The 16,591-nt window shown below is 36.8% G+C and overlaps 1 protein-coding gene across 1 annotated transcript in view; it reads right to left on the bottom strand.

The window, feature by feature from the left end:
• SLC4A10 (solute carrier family 4 member 10) overlaps positions 1 to 16,591 on the bottom strand; it is a 374,905-nt gene that overhangs the window by 327,775 nt on the left and 30,539 nt on the right. Inside the window, exon 2 of the mRNA XM_042781073.1 lies at positions 11,443 to 11,524. Coding sequence (XP_042637007.1) covers positions 11,443 to 11,524 — 82 coding nt within the window. The remainder of the gene's footprint in view (positions 1 to 11,442; positions 11,525 to 16,591) is intronic.

Genomic DNA, 16,591 nt, shown 5'->3' with positions numbered 1-16,591 from the left:
AAGGGGAGAGACGGTATGGAGAGAGTCTGTGGCCAGCATGATAAGATTGGGGAAAGGGAGGACACTGAAACGTGCACATAAGATACAGATGACAGAGCAAATACCAGTATATGAACAATACTGCATTGCCACTAACACCAAACACCAGGCTACAGATAAGTGTATAGACAACTGAGAAAAATCAGATGGGGGTCGGTGAACAGGAATGTACCCTAGAGCAATGATAGATTTAGCTGGAGATAATCTTGCATAGATACTAGTGATACAAAATAACCACAACCATTACAGAAGAAACAGAAGACAGAGTTGGAGTAATTCCTCAGAGACAGCCCTCAGAGAGTACATGGCCTGCCAACTCAGAACCATAGTACTGGGGGACACCAGGCTCAACTGGCACAACATAATACATAAAAATCTTGTTCCGTAACCTACTTTGGCAATTAGTGACTGGTGTCTTAAAAGCTTTCAAGTATCCATCTAAGGTGCAGCTAATGGTGTCCTCTTGTCAGAAGTGAAGAAGAGTGAAGAAAATCAAGAGCATTTGGAAACAATTATTCCAAGGATATGATGGACCTTGAGACCAGAAGAACTAGATGGTGCCTGGCTACCAATGCCAACCACTCAGGAAGGGAACAAAACTGGAGATCCTGGATAGAGTGTGAGGCAAAACATGGAATAAAATTCAAAAACACAATAATGACTAGAATTACTGGTCGGATGGGGTCTCGTGGAACCCCCAAGACTGTGGGCCTGGGATATACTTTGGGCCTTGGATAGGAATCACTCCAAAGACTGGCTCTCAGCCCAACATAGAAAGACTTAAATACAGAACACCCAACCCAGGGTTTTGCAACCACCCACTCTATGGAGATACACCCCTTGAAGCAATTTGCCATGGTGCACCAGAGAGGCAGCATTCACATGGAGGGAAAGCTGGACAGACAGGAGTACATGTTAAGAAGGGCACAAGAAGGGGAGGGTCACAGGAAAGGGAGGGAAGGAGAGTGGGTTAAGGTTGGGGATGGTAATTGGAGCATGAAAACAAATGTACATAAACTGTTGAATGTAAAACAAAATCTGCTCTCTAAACTTGCACCCAAAGCACACACACACAAGAATATAACTAGGTATATTTACCTTAATATATGACAACATAATTAGAGATTCCTGTATTTACCTTTCAATGTTTGAAAAGTAATTCAAAATTCAATGAGCATTAATTATGTACTTAATTGAATTGTATAAAATTGTTGTTGCTGTTAAGTGCCAAGGAGTTGGTTTCAACTCATAGTGACCCCATGTACAACAGAACAAAACTTTCCCCAGTCCCGTGCCATCCTCACAACAGTTGCTATGTTTGAGCCCACTGTTGCAGCCACTGTGCCAATCCATCTCATTGAGGGTATTCCTTTTTGCTGATCCTCTACTTTACCAAGTATGATGTCCTACTCCAGGGACTGGACCCTCCTGACAACATGTCCAAAGTCTGAGAGACAGTGTCTGGCCATCCTCCCTCCTAAGGACCATTCTTTAACATGCGTGTGTGTGTGTGTGCTATGGGTGCAACTTTACAGAACAGAATTTGTTTTATACTTAATAGTTCATGTACATATAATTTCACACGCTGATTACCATTCCCAGCCTTAACGCGCTCTCCTCCCCTCCCTTCCTTGTGACCACCCCCTTCCTGTGCCCTTCTTAACTATGCACTCTTGTCTGTCCAGCTTTCCCTCCATGTGAATGCTGCCTCTCTGGTGCCCCATGTCCAGTTGCTCCAAGGGATGTGTCTCCATAGAGTAGATGGGTGCCTCGGGTTGGGTGTTCTGTATTTAAGTCTTTGTACTGTCAAGCTGAGAGCCAGACCTTGGGAGTGAGTCTTATCCCAGGCTCGAAGGGTATCCCAGGGCCATGGTCTTGGGGGTCCCACATAAGGACCATTCTGGCTGAACTACTTCCAAGACAGATTTGTTCATTCTGGTAGTCCATGGTATATTTACTATTAGTTGACAACACCACAATTCAAAGGCATCAATTCTTCTTTGCTCTTAATTATTCACTGTCCAGTTGCACTGTTCAGAATGCATATGAGGTGATTCAAAATACCATGCCTTGGGTCAAGTGCACCTTGGTTTTCAAAGTGACATTTTTGCTCTTTACACTTTAACAGTTTTGCAACAGATTTGCCCAATGCAATATGTCATTTGATTTCTTGACTGCTGCTTCCATGGACATTGATTGTGGATCCAAGTAAAATGAAATCCTTGACTTCAATCATTTCTCAGTTTGTCATGATACTGCTCATTGGTCTAGTTGTAAGGATTTTTGTTTTCTTTGTGTGTGTTGAGGTATATTCCATATTGAAGTCTGTAGTCTTTGATCTTCATCAGCAAGTGTTTTTTTAAGACTCTTCACTTTTCACAAGGAATGTTGTATCATCTGCTTATCATAGGTCGGTTATGAGTCTTCCTCCAATCCGATGCCATGTCCTTCTTCATTTAGTCCACCTTCTCCAATTACTTGTTCCACATACAGATTCAATAAGTATGGTGAAAGGATACAATCTTAATGTACATCTTTCCTGATTTTAAAGCACACAGTATCCCCTTGTTCTGTTTGAGTGACTACCTCTTTGCCTATGTATGATTCTACAAGAGTACAATTAAGTGTTCTGGAATTCCCATTCTTTGCTATGTTATCCATAATTTGTTATGATCCACACAGTTGGATTCCTTTGCACAGTCAATAAAACACAGGAAAACATCATTCTGGTATTCTCGGTTTTCAGCCAAGATCCATCTGACATCAGTAGTAAATCCCTCATTCCACATACTCTTCTGAATCAAATTATGAATTTCTGGCAGTTCTCTGTCAATGCAGTGCTGTAAATATTTTTAAATTATTTTCAGCTAAATTTTATTTGCATGTGGCATTAATTATATATATATATAGGGAGAGAAAGAGAGAAAGAGAGGATAATTTCTGCATTCTATTGGATCACCTTTCTTTAGAATGGACACAAATTTGGATCTCTTCCAGTTAGTTGGTCAGTGGAACTTTGACTTCTTCCTTCAATATCATTGGTTCTTGATCACACACTGCCTCCTGAAATAGCTGAATTTTGACCATTCTTTTTAGTACAGTAACTCTGTGTATTCCTTCCATCTTCTTTTGATGTTTCCTGCTTCATTCAATATTTTTTGTCTATAGAATCCTTCAATATTGCAACTAACAGCATTAAATTTTTCTTCAGTTCTTTCAGTTGAGAAATGCAGAGCATATTCTTCCCTTTTGGTTTTCTAACTCCAGATCTTTGCACATTCATTATAATACTCTGTCTTCCTTAGCCACCATTTGAAATCTCCTGTTTAACTCCTTTCCTTCATCTCTTCCATTTGCTCTAGCTACTCCATGTTAAAGAGAAATTTCCAGAGTCTCTTCTGACATCCATTTTGGTCTTTTCTTTCCTGTACTTTTAATGAGCTTTTGATTTCTTCATGGCTGATGTCCTTGATGTCATCCCAAACTCATCTGGTCTTTGGTCACTGGTGTTCAATGTGTCAAATCCATTCTTCAGATGGTCTCTAAATTCAGATGAGTTATACTCAAGGTTGTATTTTGGTTCTCATGGACTTGTTTTAATTTTTTTCAGCTTCAACTTGAACTTGCATATGAGCAACTGATGCTCTGTTCCATAGTCGGTCCCTGGCCTTGTTCTGACTGATGATATTGAGCTTCTCCACCATCTCTTTTCACAGATGTAGTTGATTTGATTCCTGTGTATTCCACCTGGTGAAGTCTATGTGTTCAGTCACCATTTATGCTGTTGAAAAGGGATTTGCAACGTAAAAGTCATTGATCTTGCAAAATTCTATCATGTGATCTCCAGGGTCATTTCCATCACCAAGGCCATATTTCCCAACTATGCATCCTTCATGTTTTTTTCCAACTTTCATAATCCAATCACCATCTTGATTCAAATGCATCTTGATTGCATGTTTGACCAATTTCACAGTAAAGAAGTCTCTAAAACCTTCCATTTCTTTATCATTTCTTTTAGTAGTTGGTGCATAAATTTGAATTATAGTTGTATTAGTTTTTCTTCCTTGTAGGCATATAGATATTATCCTATCACTAACACCACTGTAGTTCAGGATAGATCTTGAAATGTTCTTTTTGATGAAAAGTGTGACACCATTCCTCTTCGCCATTCCCAGCATACACCATAAACTGTCTGATTCAAAATGGCCAATACCACTTCATTTCAGCTCACTAATCCCTGAGCTATCTATCTGTATGTATTCCACTTCATTTCTGACAACTTCCAGTTTTCCTAGATTCATGCTTCATACATTTCATGGTCTAATTATTAATGGATGTTTGCAGCTCATGCCACATCAGCAAGTGGAAGTCCCAAAATCTTCACTCCATCCACATCATATAAAATTAGTGATACATTATTAAATTATATAAGTTGGATTTAATTTAACACATTTTTTCTAGTATCTGGGAATTTAGGAGAAAGTGTTGGATACCATGGGAGAATGCAAAGATATGTAAAACAAAAAATTGTCCCTCCAAGAGTTTATAATCAAATAAGGAAGAGAATATGTATATACATAATAACATAAGAAAAGATATAAACTCAGGGTGAAAAGAAGAAGAAATCAGTTATTTCTGTATGAGAGGATCATATATAACTTTAATGGATAGGCAGAATGGACATTCTATTTCTATGTGGAAGGAAAACACTACCAATTGAAGAAATGAGAAACCAAGGATTTGGTATGGGGCAAAATGAAAGGTTTTTGAGCAAAAATCTGCTATAACTGAGGTTTTAATGATTCTTACATGTTCTCAGACTGTATAGCAGAAGTTACATTAGAAATGCTTGCTAAAGACATGGAAGTATCAATCTTTCCTACTAAATACTTTCTGCATATATCAGTAATTAGGGGTGAGGAGGAGAACTGAACCTGTGGAGAAGAAGGTGGGCATTAACAGGTGTCATGTTAGATAACAAAGGAATATGAAGGGTAAAAGCGAAGACATCTATTCTGAGAAAAGCTGGAGAAAGGTGGCAATGAAGAGGGAATCAAGGTGAATAAGAATAACTGGAGGGGCACATGGCTAATTGGATTGAGTCCCTGGGGAAACTCAGTCCCTACTATCCAACCATCTATGCTAGAGTTTCAGACTCAGTACAGCATTACAGAATTTTTCATATTGTTTTAAATTAGATTTCCTGGGAAACAGACATTGGAATGCATCTATCTCACCAAGACCTCCAACTTACTTTGTTCATTTGGTCAGTACAGTGGACCAATGCAATATTCTGCAGAATATCCAGACAATCCAAATCCAACTGGACTCTTATGACAGAAGGTAGGAAAGCAAACATAGATCAGGATAAAACCATAAATGTATTCTGTTGTACTTCCCCAAGAGAATGTAAACTACTTCTGGTTCTCCTTGTTAGTGATAAACAATATATACACTTACCAGATCAACACCTATATACTACATGTGGTTGTTGTTGTTATGTGCTGTCGAGTCAGCCCCGACTCACAGCGACCCCTCCTTGGGTTTCTGAGGCAGTATCACTATGAAAGTAGATTACCCAACCCTCCTTCCGAGGAGTGGCTGGTGGGTTTGAACTGCCAGCCTTCTGGTTAGCAGTCAAGTGCCTTAACAGAAGCCATATTAATCTGCTTTAACAGGGATTCAATATTTGGTATAGCAATTATAGTTGGTGTTATTATTTGACTGACTTTTATCGTACATTAAACCCAAACCCAAACCCACTGCCATTGAGTCGGTTCTGACTCAGCAACCTTACAAGACAGAACAGAACTGCCCCATAAGGCTTCCAGGGCTATATATCTTTGTGGAAGCAAACTGCCTCATCTTTCTCCTATGGAGTGGGTGGTGGGTTCAAACCACTGACCTTCCATTCAGCAGCCCAATGCTTTAACCACAGTGCCACCAGAGCTCATTTAGAGGGTAAAAAGAGACAACACTGAGATAGAGTCAAAGAACTTAACTGACTGCACAATGTATAAAAGTGGGAAGTGAAAAATCAAACAAAATTCTATCCTCTCAATCTCAGGAAATAGGAGGAGAAAGAGATAACTGGTACATGATACACTTAAGAATTTTAAAAATAGAGTAAGTTGGAAACTTGGCATATGACTCATCAGAAAGTATAATATATGTTAATAGATTAATACAGTACACTAGGTTGTTGCTATTGGGTAGGTGATCATTTTCCATTATATATACTGCAGCTAAGATTTTATAGGCATTTCTAACCACCTAGAATTCCCACAAGCTGTACTTAGCATGTTAAATTATATAAGTAATGCCATTAGATAAGTACATATACCAAAGACCTTTGGTGGCACGGTGGTTAAACCATTCTACTGTTAACCAAAAGGTCGGTAGTTCAAACCCACCAGCTGCTCCAAGGGAGAAAGATGAGGCAATCTGCTCCCATAGAGATTTACAGCCTTGGAAATCCTACTGGGACAGTTCTACTCTGTCCATAGTGTTACTATGAGATGGAATCGACTCAACAGCAGTGGATTTTTAGTGTATAGACATAAATCTTGAAAAACACGAACATTGAAGTTTAAAATCTTAATTGAAATGTTACATTTGCAAAATATGTATTTGTATACAATAGCAATTTTGAACTCTGTTTCATTTAAAATACATATTCATTGGCCTATTTTATCTACATTATTAAAGAAGAATCCCTTCACAAGTAGAACTTGGGTCTTTTCCTTTAATAACATAAAAAGAGAAACAACTACCAACACTACACTCAGTAATGTCAGCTTTTTAACAGGTTCCCTCATTTCTATATTATGCTATTAGTTGATTATTTCTGAACCACGACAGTCATCACAGCACACTTTCATTGTTTTCTAAGTTGGGCTGAGACCAGGAATAGATCTATTTATTCTTTGTGTGCAACCACAGTAGAATCTTCCATAGCACCCTCAAGTGCTTGAATGACTATCTACTTAGTATAACTTGAGGCACAGAAAAAGTATTTAGAAACACAATATGAATAAGGTGTTTTTTCTACTTTCTTTCAAATTCTAAGATGTAATATTGCCTTTGAAATCAATCACTAATGTTGCTGTTGTTGTTAGGTGCCATCAAGTTGGTTTCAACTCATGGTGACCCTATGTACAAAAGAATGAAACACTACCCAGTCCTGTACCATCCTCACAATTGTAGCTTTGCTTGAGCCCACCATTGCAGACACTGTGTCAATCTATCTCTTGAAGATCTTCCTCCTTTTCACTGGCCCTTTACTTTACCTAGAATGATATCTTTCTCCGGGGACTGGTCCCTTCTGACAACATGACCAAACTCTGAGAGATCGCCATTCTCACTTCTAAGGAGCATTCCAGCTATACTTCCTCTAAGATAGAGCTTTTCTCTAGCAGTCTATAAACTATTCAATATTATTTGCCAACACTGCAACTCAAATGCATCAATTCTTCTTTGGCATTCCTTATTCAATGTCCAACCCTCACATGAATATGAGGTGACTAAAAATATCCCTGTAGTGATACTGCCTCAGAAACCCAAGGAGGGGTCGCTATGAGTCGGGGCCGACTTGACAACAAAATAACAACAATAACAACAAAAAACATCATGGCTTGGGTCTGGGACACCTTAACCTTCAGAGAGATATCTCTGCTCTTAAACACTTTAAAATTAAAGTCTTTTGCAGTAGATTTGCCCAATGCATTCATTGATTTATTTCTCGATTGCTGTTCCCATGGGCATTGATTATGGATCCAAGTAAAATGAAATCCTCCACAACTTCAATCTTTTCTCAACTTACTGTGATGTTGCTTATTGGTTGGGTTGTGAGGATTTTTGTTTTCTTTATGTGGAGGTATAATCCATATTGAAGGCTGTAGTCTTTGATCTTCATCAGTAAGTGCTTTAAGTCATCTTCACTTTCAGCAAGCAAGGTAGTGTCATCTGCATATTACAGGTTGTTAATCAGTCTCCCTCCAGTCCCAATGCCATGTTTTTCTCCATTTACTCTACCTTCTCCAATTATTTGCTCAGCACACAAATTGAATATGCAAGATGAAAGGATACAAGCCTGATGCACACCATTCCCAATTTTAAACCATTCTGTTTGAATGACTGCCTCTTGGCCTATGTACTGGTTCCTCATGAACACAATTAAGTGTTCTGGAAAGCCTATTCTTCACAATGCTATTCATAACTTGTCATGATCCACACAGTTGAATGCCTTTTCATAGTTGATAACCCAGAGGTAAACATCCTTCTGGTATTCTCTGCTCTCAGCTAAGATCTATCTGACATCAACAGTGATATCCCTTGTTCCATTTCTTTTTCTGAATTCAGCTTGAATTTCTGGTAGTTCCCTGTTGATGTACTGCTTCAACCTTTTCTAAGTTATCTTCAGAAAAATTTCACTTGCATATGATATTAATGATATTGTTCTATAATTTTCACATTCTGTTGGATCACCTTTCTTTGGAATGGGCACAAATTTGGATTTCTTCCTTCCAGTTCATTTGTCAGGTACCTGTGTTCCAAATTTCTTGGCATAAACAAGTGAGCACCTCCAGTGTTGCATCTCTTGAAACATCTCAGTGTGTATCCCATCAATTTGGACCATTGTTTTTCACCAATTACTTCAGTGCAGATTGGACTTATTCCTTCAATACCATTGGTTCTTGATCATATACTATCTCTTGAAATGGTGGGACATCAACCAATTCTTTTTGTACAGTGACTCTAATGACTTATCCAAAATTATTAGCTTTTACAGTTAAAATATCCACTGCACATACTAGCAAATAGAGTAAAAGCTGGATTATCCAATTGTGTTCTACCAGTAAGACAACTTTTTAATAAGCATTAATAAGTTTGTGGTGCAAAGAGTTTGCTTTAAACTGCCAATTTAATGCTTTATGGTTCAAACCTACCTATCAGTGTCTTGGAAGAAAGACCTGGCAATCTGTTTCTGTAAAGATTATAGCGAAGAAAAGACTTTGGAGCTCAGTTCTACTCTCTAGCTCATGTGTTGCCTGAGTCAGAATCAATTTAGTGGCAACAGGTTTGGTTTTAGTACACTACTACTTGTATTCCCTAATCATGTCTATTGTTGTCATGCCTAGTTAAAGAAAATATATCCATTATATTAAAGTAGAAAATGTCACTTTGAAGACTAAAGTATACCTGACCCAAGCCTGGTATTTACAATAGCCTTATATGCATGTGAAAAGCTGGACAATGAATAAGGAAGACTAAAGAAAAACTGACTGACATGTTTGAATTATGATGTTGGTGAGGAATATTTAAAATATCATAGACTGCCACAAGAACAACAACAAAAAAAAAACCTGTCTTGAAACAAGTACCACCAGAATTCTCTTTAGAAGACAGAATGTCCAGACTTCATCTCTCATATTTTGGTCATGTAATCAGATGGGAGCAGTCCCAGGAGAAGGGTATCATGCTTGGTAGAGGGTCAGTGAAAAAAGGAAAGACCCTCAACGAGATGGACTGACACAGTAGCTATAACAATGGGCTCAAATATAGTAACAATTGTGAAGATCGCACAGGGCTGGGCAGTGTCTCACTCTGTTGTACACAGGGTCACTATGAGTAGTAATCAACTCGATGGTGCCTAACAACAACAACAATATATTCAGGTACAGTAATTTAAATAACCTTATAAATCTACTTGTTGTAGTACATATTTTCTATCTGAAGGAGCATTCAGTATTTTACTGTGATAATTTACTTATAAATTATTAACTATTAAGTCAGCTTCCAATTATCTGTGGATTAGCCATCACAATCTTTAAACCCAAAATGGCTTTTCCCTGGCATTTATTATATTTCCAGGCTAACTTCTTGTTTTATTAGTGTGTTTTTAGTGAACATAAGCTTAACTTAAGTCAATTGTATGACATAAGTAGGAAAGTAAACCTGAATGCTGAAAAAAATGTGATATAATGGTATTTCAAATTTAAAAAAATAGGTCTTAACAGCTTTCAAGTAGCCATCTAAGATGCAACTATTGTTGTATCCCCTTGTCTGAACCAAAGAAAAGTGAAGAAAATCAAAGTCATATGGAAACAATTAGTCTAATGATCTCATAGACCATGGCAACCTCAGCCTTCATGACCCTGAGACCAAAGAACTAGATGGTGCCTGGCTACCAATGCCAACCACTTGCAAAGGGATCAGAATTGGAGATCCTGGATAGAGTGGAAGAGAATGGGAGGAAAAATGTGGAACAAAATTCAAAAACACAAAAATGACCAGAATGACCGGTCGAATAGAGACTGGTGGAGCCCCCAAGATTATGACCCTGAGTTATCCTTCAGGTCTGGAACTGGATCCACTTCCATGGATCAGCTTTCAGCCAAACAGTATAAAGGCCTCTGAGTAGAACATCTACCCCAGGGAAATGCAACCCCCTACCCTAGGGAGATGTACCCCTTAGATCAATCAACCTTGGGAGATCAGAAGGGCAGCATTTGCATAGAGGTAAAGCTGAACAGACAGGAATGCACAGGTAAGAAGGCTGCCGGGAAGGGGTGGTCACAGAGAGGACAAAGGAGAACTGCCCCATAGGTTTTCCTGGCTGTAATCTTAATGGGAGCAGATTGCCAGGTCTTTTCTCCTACAGAACAGCTGACCTTTTTAGGATAGCAGCCAAGTGCTTTAACCATTGAGACATGAGGATTCCTTCTAGAACGATTAGAAAACCAATTTTCCCTAACTTTATTCCTGTGATATCCTACTCTGATAACCTAGAATGGGTCAGATGTCTTTCCTGTGAGCACTCTATACTTACATTTCTCATAACACTTGCTATGCTGATGTGTCATCAAATTTTTTCTTGTAATTTCTCAATTTATTGTAATACCTTAAAGCAAGGATTATTGAAGTACTAATTCACGACACAGTGCCTGGAATATAGTAGTTGTTGTTGTTTTGTTGTTGTTGTTGTATGTGCCGTGGAGTCAGACCCAACTCATAGCAACCCCTCCTTGGGTTTCTGAGGCAGTATCACTAAGGAAGTAGATTGACCAACCTTCCTTCCGAGGAGTGGCTGGTGGGTTTGAACCACCAGCCTTCTGGTTAGCAGTCAAGTACCTTAGGCACTACACTACCAGAGCTCCTGGAATATAGTAGGGGCTCAACAAAAGAATGTGAAATAAATTAATTAACTCTCATTGTTTGCATGTCTGCCTGTTGGGATTCCAGACTGCACCAAAACAATCGTTATCTCTCTCCCTCATCACTACCCCCATTACTCTGAAACCAACTCTTGCAATTCTCCTCAACATGACAAGTTGCACATTTCCCTTTGAAACACTTTAGGAAAATATATCAAGAGCTCTCCCAAGAGGTAGGATATCTTACCTTCTAAATCCTCTTTTTCAAAGTGTGTTTTGAGAATAGAACGAGTTCCACCTCTATCCACAACTGCTTCTTCATCATTTCTCTGTTGAATGGGGAGAAAAATTAAATTTAGTAATAGTCAGAAAATAAACTTTAATATGAACAAATATTTTAGGACTTTAATGCAGTCACTTAAGTCTACTTGTAAATGAACATTCTATTTGATTATCAAGTGTTGGCTTTAAAAGGAAACTAAAATAAATTTGAGCACATATTCAGAGAGGGAATGTCATTTGATTTTCTATGAAACTGAAGGCAGTCAAACATTCCAGTTGGCATCATCTGTCAGTGAGATAAAAACAGGAAAGAAATAGCTATACTGTCAATTTAGTGACATTCATTTTTATCTCTAATATGAATTCTTCTTAACAAGTTAATAATTTGAACTATACAAGGAAAATATGAAAATCATTGGTATTAACATACTAAAGGTATGGCAGGGTGAAATGATTCTACTATCACTAAAAATAGGGTTAGGGGAGCTAATCCCTTGAAAGAAGTTAGTTACAAGTATTAAGTAAACTATAATTCTAATTACTTTGCTTGAGTATAATGCATTTTATTCAAAAAGCTAAACTTTAAATTATGGTCATGTGCATTAAACCTTCATTTAGTTGATCTGTATATTTTTACCTTATTTAGAATGGCTAGGCAGAGGCTATGTCTTCTGAACATTGCATGCAATGTTCAAATCAATGCACTCACTGATTTGATACTTGGTAAAATAATGGTGGGAGAGGGAGTAGTATGATCTATTAGACCATACAGGAATGGACAAAACACAAAATACTGAATGACATAAATTACAAATTATTTCCAACATCATGTGTTTATGTGTTCATTAGCACGAAAGGAGGAATGAAAAACTGAACTATAGATGAATAAAGTTTCCAAGATATATTTCCAAGCCTATTCTCCTTGGAAGGAAGATTGGCCAATCTACTTTTGTAGTGATACCACCTTGGAAACCCAAGGAGGGGTTTCCTTGGATCCGAATAGACAGCAGTGAGTTTGGTTTTTCAGTCTAGATTCTAGAATATGATAATTAGAAATGTCTTTTCTTCTTCTTCTTCTTCTTCTTCTTCTTCTTCTTCTTCTTCTTCTTCGAAACCAAAGACTGTTCCAAAGAAGGAAAATAATATAACCTTTTCTTCTATACATCAACTACGTTGCAACATCAGGCACTGGAACCCCGCCTTTCTTTCACTGAGGAAGCAATCTTTCACTAAGTACCGTAATAAGTAGGCCTGAAAATGAGAGTATAGGAATCCTTATAATTAAAACACTGTTTCATTTAAGAAGTTGGACTCACATTGTTCTGAAGGAGCTGAATAGGCTTTCCAGGTAAGGGATGCAACAGATGTAGAAATATATATAGTCAGAGACCTAGAGCTGAGGTTAGACGAGCTGAATCCAAGCGTTTGATGGAAAAATACCTAAGGGTTAAATCATGAAGATTCCCAAACAGAAAAGGGTGAGAATGTGTACTTTAAAACATAAACTGAAGGGTATTGCTGTGCAGAACAGTGTTATGATTAACGTTTTTTTTTTTTTTTAAAGTAGATTTAATGCAATTTAGTGATAAGATAGATTTGAAAAGGGAAAGTGACTGGAAGAATAAACTAAGAGGCTAACAGCTAGATATGGATCAGACAAAAAGATTGCTAAAGATGTTAATCCCAGATGTTAAAGAACATGAAGATATCACTGGAAGAAGTAATCAATTTGTATGGGAGTCAGTTTAGTTGTAAGAAGAAAATTAATTATATTGTGGAGTTGTTGATTCAAGTAATAGTAAGATTTACAAGTGGAAATTCACAGCAGATAACTGAGTATGTGGAATTAGAGCACAAATGAGAGGTGGGTCTTAGAGATGTAGATATAAGTCTCAGAAAATAAGTATTTAAAGGTTAAAATTTGCCTTGAATATCATCTAGTACACCAATTCTTAATGTTTGAGCACCCCCCCATAATTTTCCTTTCAAAGTGTTGTCCAGACTATATTTATATTTCTCAGCAAAGGGAAACTCTATCACAGAAAAGAACTTATTACATGTTTACATAGATATGCCTTTGTAAAATGCCCTTTACATTGAGATAAAATCTATTTCCCTCTGATTTTTAACCATCAGTGCTATATCTGCTCTCTGAGCTATATAAAATCTTCTGTCTCTTCAAGGTGATCCTTCAGACAACTGCCTTACTCCCTTATCTCACTTCTACTTTCTTTCTGGAATACATTTTTCTAATTACTTATTCTGCTTCTTATATAAAATACTCTTATATAACATACTCATATGTGTATGTTGTCTGTGGGACAAAGAGTAGAAATAAAAGCCTGTAAATAGGGTACATGAGGAATCAGAGTAAAGAGAAGAGCAATAAAAGAACAATTAATAAATCAAACTATATAGAGACATTTAAAACATGCATAATTATATTTCAATGCTGTTGACCTTGAACTATATCTTCATTGACAGCCTTGAGAGGAGGAGCATATGGGGAAAATAAATGGCAAAAGGATAAAACTTAATCAAAGGGAACTATGGTGAAGAAATAGGAAAAGCTGATATAGATCAATCAAGATGAAGTAACAGAAAAATTAAATAGAGATAGGTTATAATTAGAGGGGGCTGGAAAATTAAAATAGAATAGTGCTTTCTTTTGCAAGTCAGTTAGACCTTTGCATATCTGAAAGCTAAAAGGAAGATGCTAGAACAGAAGGAAAGAATTGCTAGAAAGAAGTAAATAAAAAGGCCCCAAAGAGCAGGAAAGAATATGATACTGGACCAAGCTACTAGCCTTAAAGATAAGATTTGGAGGAAAGATTGGGAGGATTGTTATATAAACCAGAGATATTCTGAAGAAATAAGAGAATGGGAAAGGAATCTTCCACTGGATGGTGCTGGCTGGCATTTTAGGCAAAGTCAGAAGTGATATTATCTTTCAGCAGTGACAGAGTGACTACATGAAGGAATCGAGCAACTGAGAACAGTAAAAAATTCAAATTGCTCCTGAACATGGAATTTTGGTTGACATTCTCAGGACCTTTTCATGGATAATTAGAATAGACAACTACCCCTAAGCAGTTTGAGATGGCCAAAGCAAAGAATGCTAATAGAAAAATATCACAATATATTCTACTTTCTTTGGATCGGCATTAAGGATAGTTAAAAAAAAAAAAAAACCCTTGTAAGAGCAAGAGTATATCAAATTACACCCTTACAGGATATTAACAGTGTGGTTTAAATTAGCTTCTCTGATTAGTTTGCTAATGTCTTAAAAATGTCTTCAGAGAATTAGATACTAGTCTAGTAAATGAGATGGGAGGTATATGGTTAAACATTAGCTCAACTATTTATAAAAGGATGGAAGTAATAACAGTGTTAAAACCGCAGAGATATTAGAGTCAGCTGCCAAAAGTGTTCCTAACACATTCTCCTTTTAGTTTTTATTTTATCAAAAAATAAAATTCTAGTGTCTGCGAAAATATGGCCTACATGTTCAATAAATCAGTATTTTGAGATAAGATTATAGACAGATTTCAGCATAAGGAAGTATAGTTCTTATGTGTTTCATCCACAGAAAAGTACATGGTGGAAGGACATGTTTTATAGTCTATAGGTCCTGTGTCTTTCTAATGTCATGTGCTGAGACAGGTCTGGGCAAAGTGGTTGATAACAAAGTTAAAGAAACCTATACTATTAATGACAGATAGTGAGAGTAAAAACAAAAATGAAGGTAGGATTCAGTGCTCACTGCTCTTCTCAATGGTGAAGTTTAAAAATATCTCACTGTTGGTTTAAGAAATAATGGCAATAATAGTAATAATAATAATAATAATAAAGACAGGGATTTAAATAATTTTCCTGAAGCAGACAAATGTAAGTTTCAGTTTATTTAGAATCTGTTCTTGATACATTTACAAATCAGACGTATGGCCTGTGCAAGACATATTCTAATATATGTCACACTGGAAAGTATGTCTCCCCTCTGGGGCTTTGTTGGGCAGGATGCCAAAAGCTAAGTCATGCATCCACATTCAAAGGCTAGAAGGAGCACAATTCCACTATGTCTTAGAATGGCAATCTCTTAAAACAATTACAAAATGGAAAGCTTTCTATGGAAGATAAGAAAATGTTTCCTTAAACAATAATATGTTTAATTCTGATTTCAAGGACCTGAATCAATTTTTCAACTTACACAAAAAGGTATGGATCTTCTTTATATAAAGCATGTATATGCAGTCAGCTTACAAAACATAATGCCATTGAATCCCTAATGTAAAAGATATATATATTTACCACAATAGAAAAAAAAAATGGGGGAAAAAAGATGTTGAGATAAAGAGAAATTTTGCTGAAGTAGAATACTAAGAGAAAATAGTTAATTATTTAATTACTATCCAAATTGTTGATGGAAGTGTCCTAATTTTAATATGTGAATTTAAAAAAGAAAAGAACTAGTAGCTAGAATATGAAGGTAACTCAATGTACATGTCTCATTTTAAAGATTACTATACATTATCCCCTTTATATATTCTCTGGAAGTTCAATAGGAATATCCAATGTATACTCTTTTAGGCTAAAAAACGTTCAAGATACATTTAGCACTAATTACACAGAAAGACTTCTACTTTAGTTATAGTTCAAAATATCATTTGTATATTACTCTAGACTTTTTAATAAAGCAATTTCCTTCCCCCTTGTTACCAAGAGCTAGTTAACACAGGATATGACAGAGGGAACACATTTGCCTACCTGAAGGACATGTGGCACTGGGTGCTGGACTCTAGTTACTGCAAGTATACCCATAAGATAAATTTTTATTTCATTTTGTACTGAGTTACTCTCCTTAGATTTGTTGAACATCAAATGCATTAACACTCTAATTTTCATTTGGTAATTTAGGAACCAATTTCAGCACTGTGTAGGTAGAGAGCACGTAAATATATTACATTGCTTCTCAAATGTAATTGATCCAGGCTACATTATTGGCTACACCATTTATAAAATGATTGGTTCCAGTATGTAGCACAGTCACTGCTTTAAAAAAATGTTTAGACATTTCTCACAATGAAAAATATGTTTTATATCACAACACAGTCATA

The sequence above is a fragment of the Orycteropus afer genome, unplaced genomic scaffold (assembly GCF_000298275.1).
Source record: "Orycteropus afer afer isolate SDZICR_OR568_19922 unplaced genomic scaffold, OryAfe1.0 scaffold00084, whole genome shotgun sequence".
NCBI lineage: Eukaryota > Metazoa > Chordata > Mammalia > Tubulidentata > Orycteropodidae > Orycteropus > Orycteropus afer.
The sequence above is the reverse complement of the archived record's forward strand: the minus strand, read 5'-3'. Positions and strand labels throughout refer to the sequence as shown.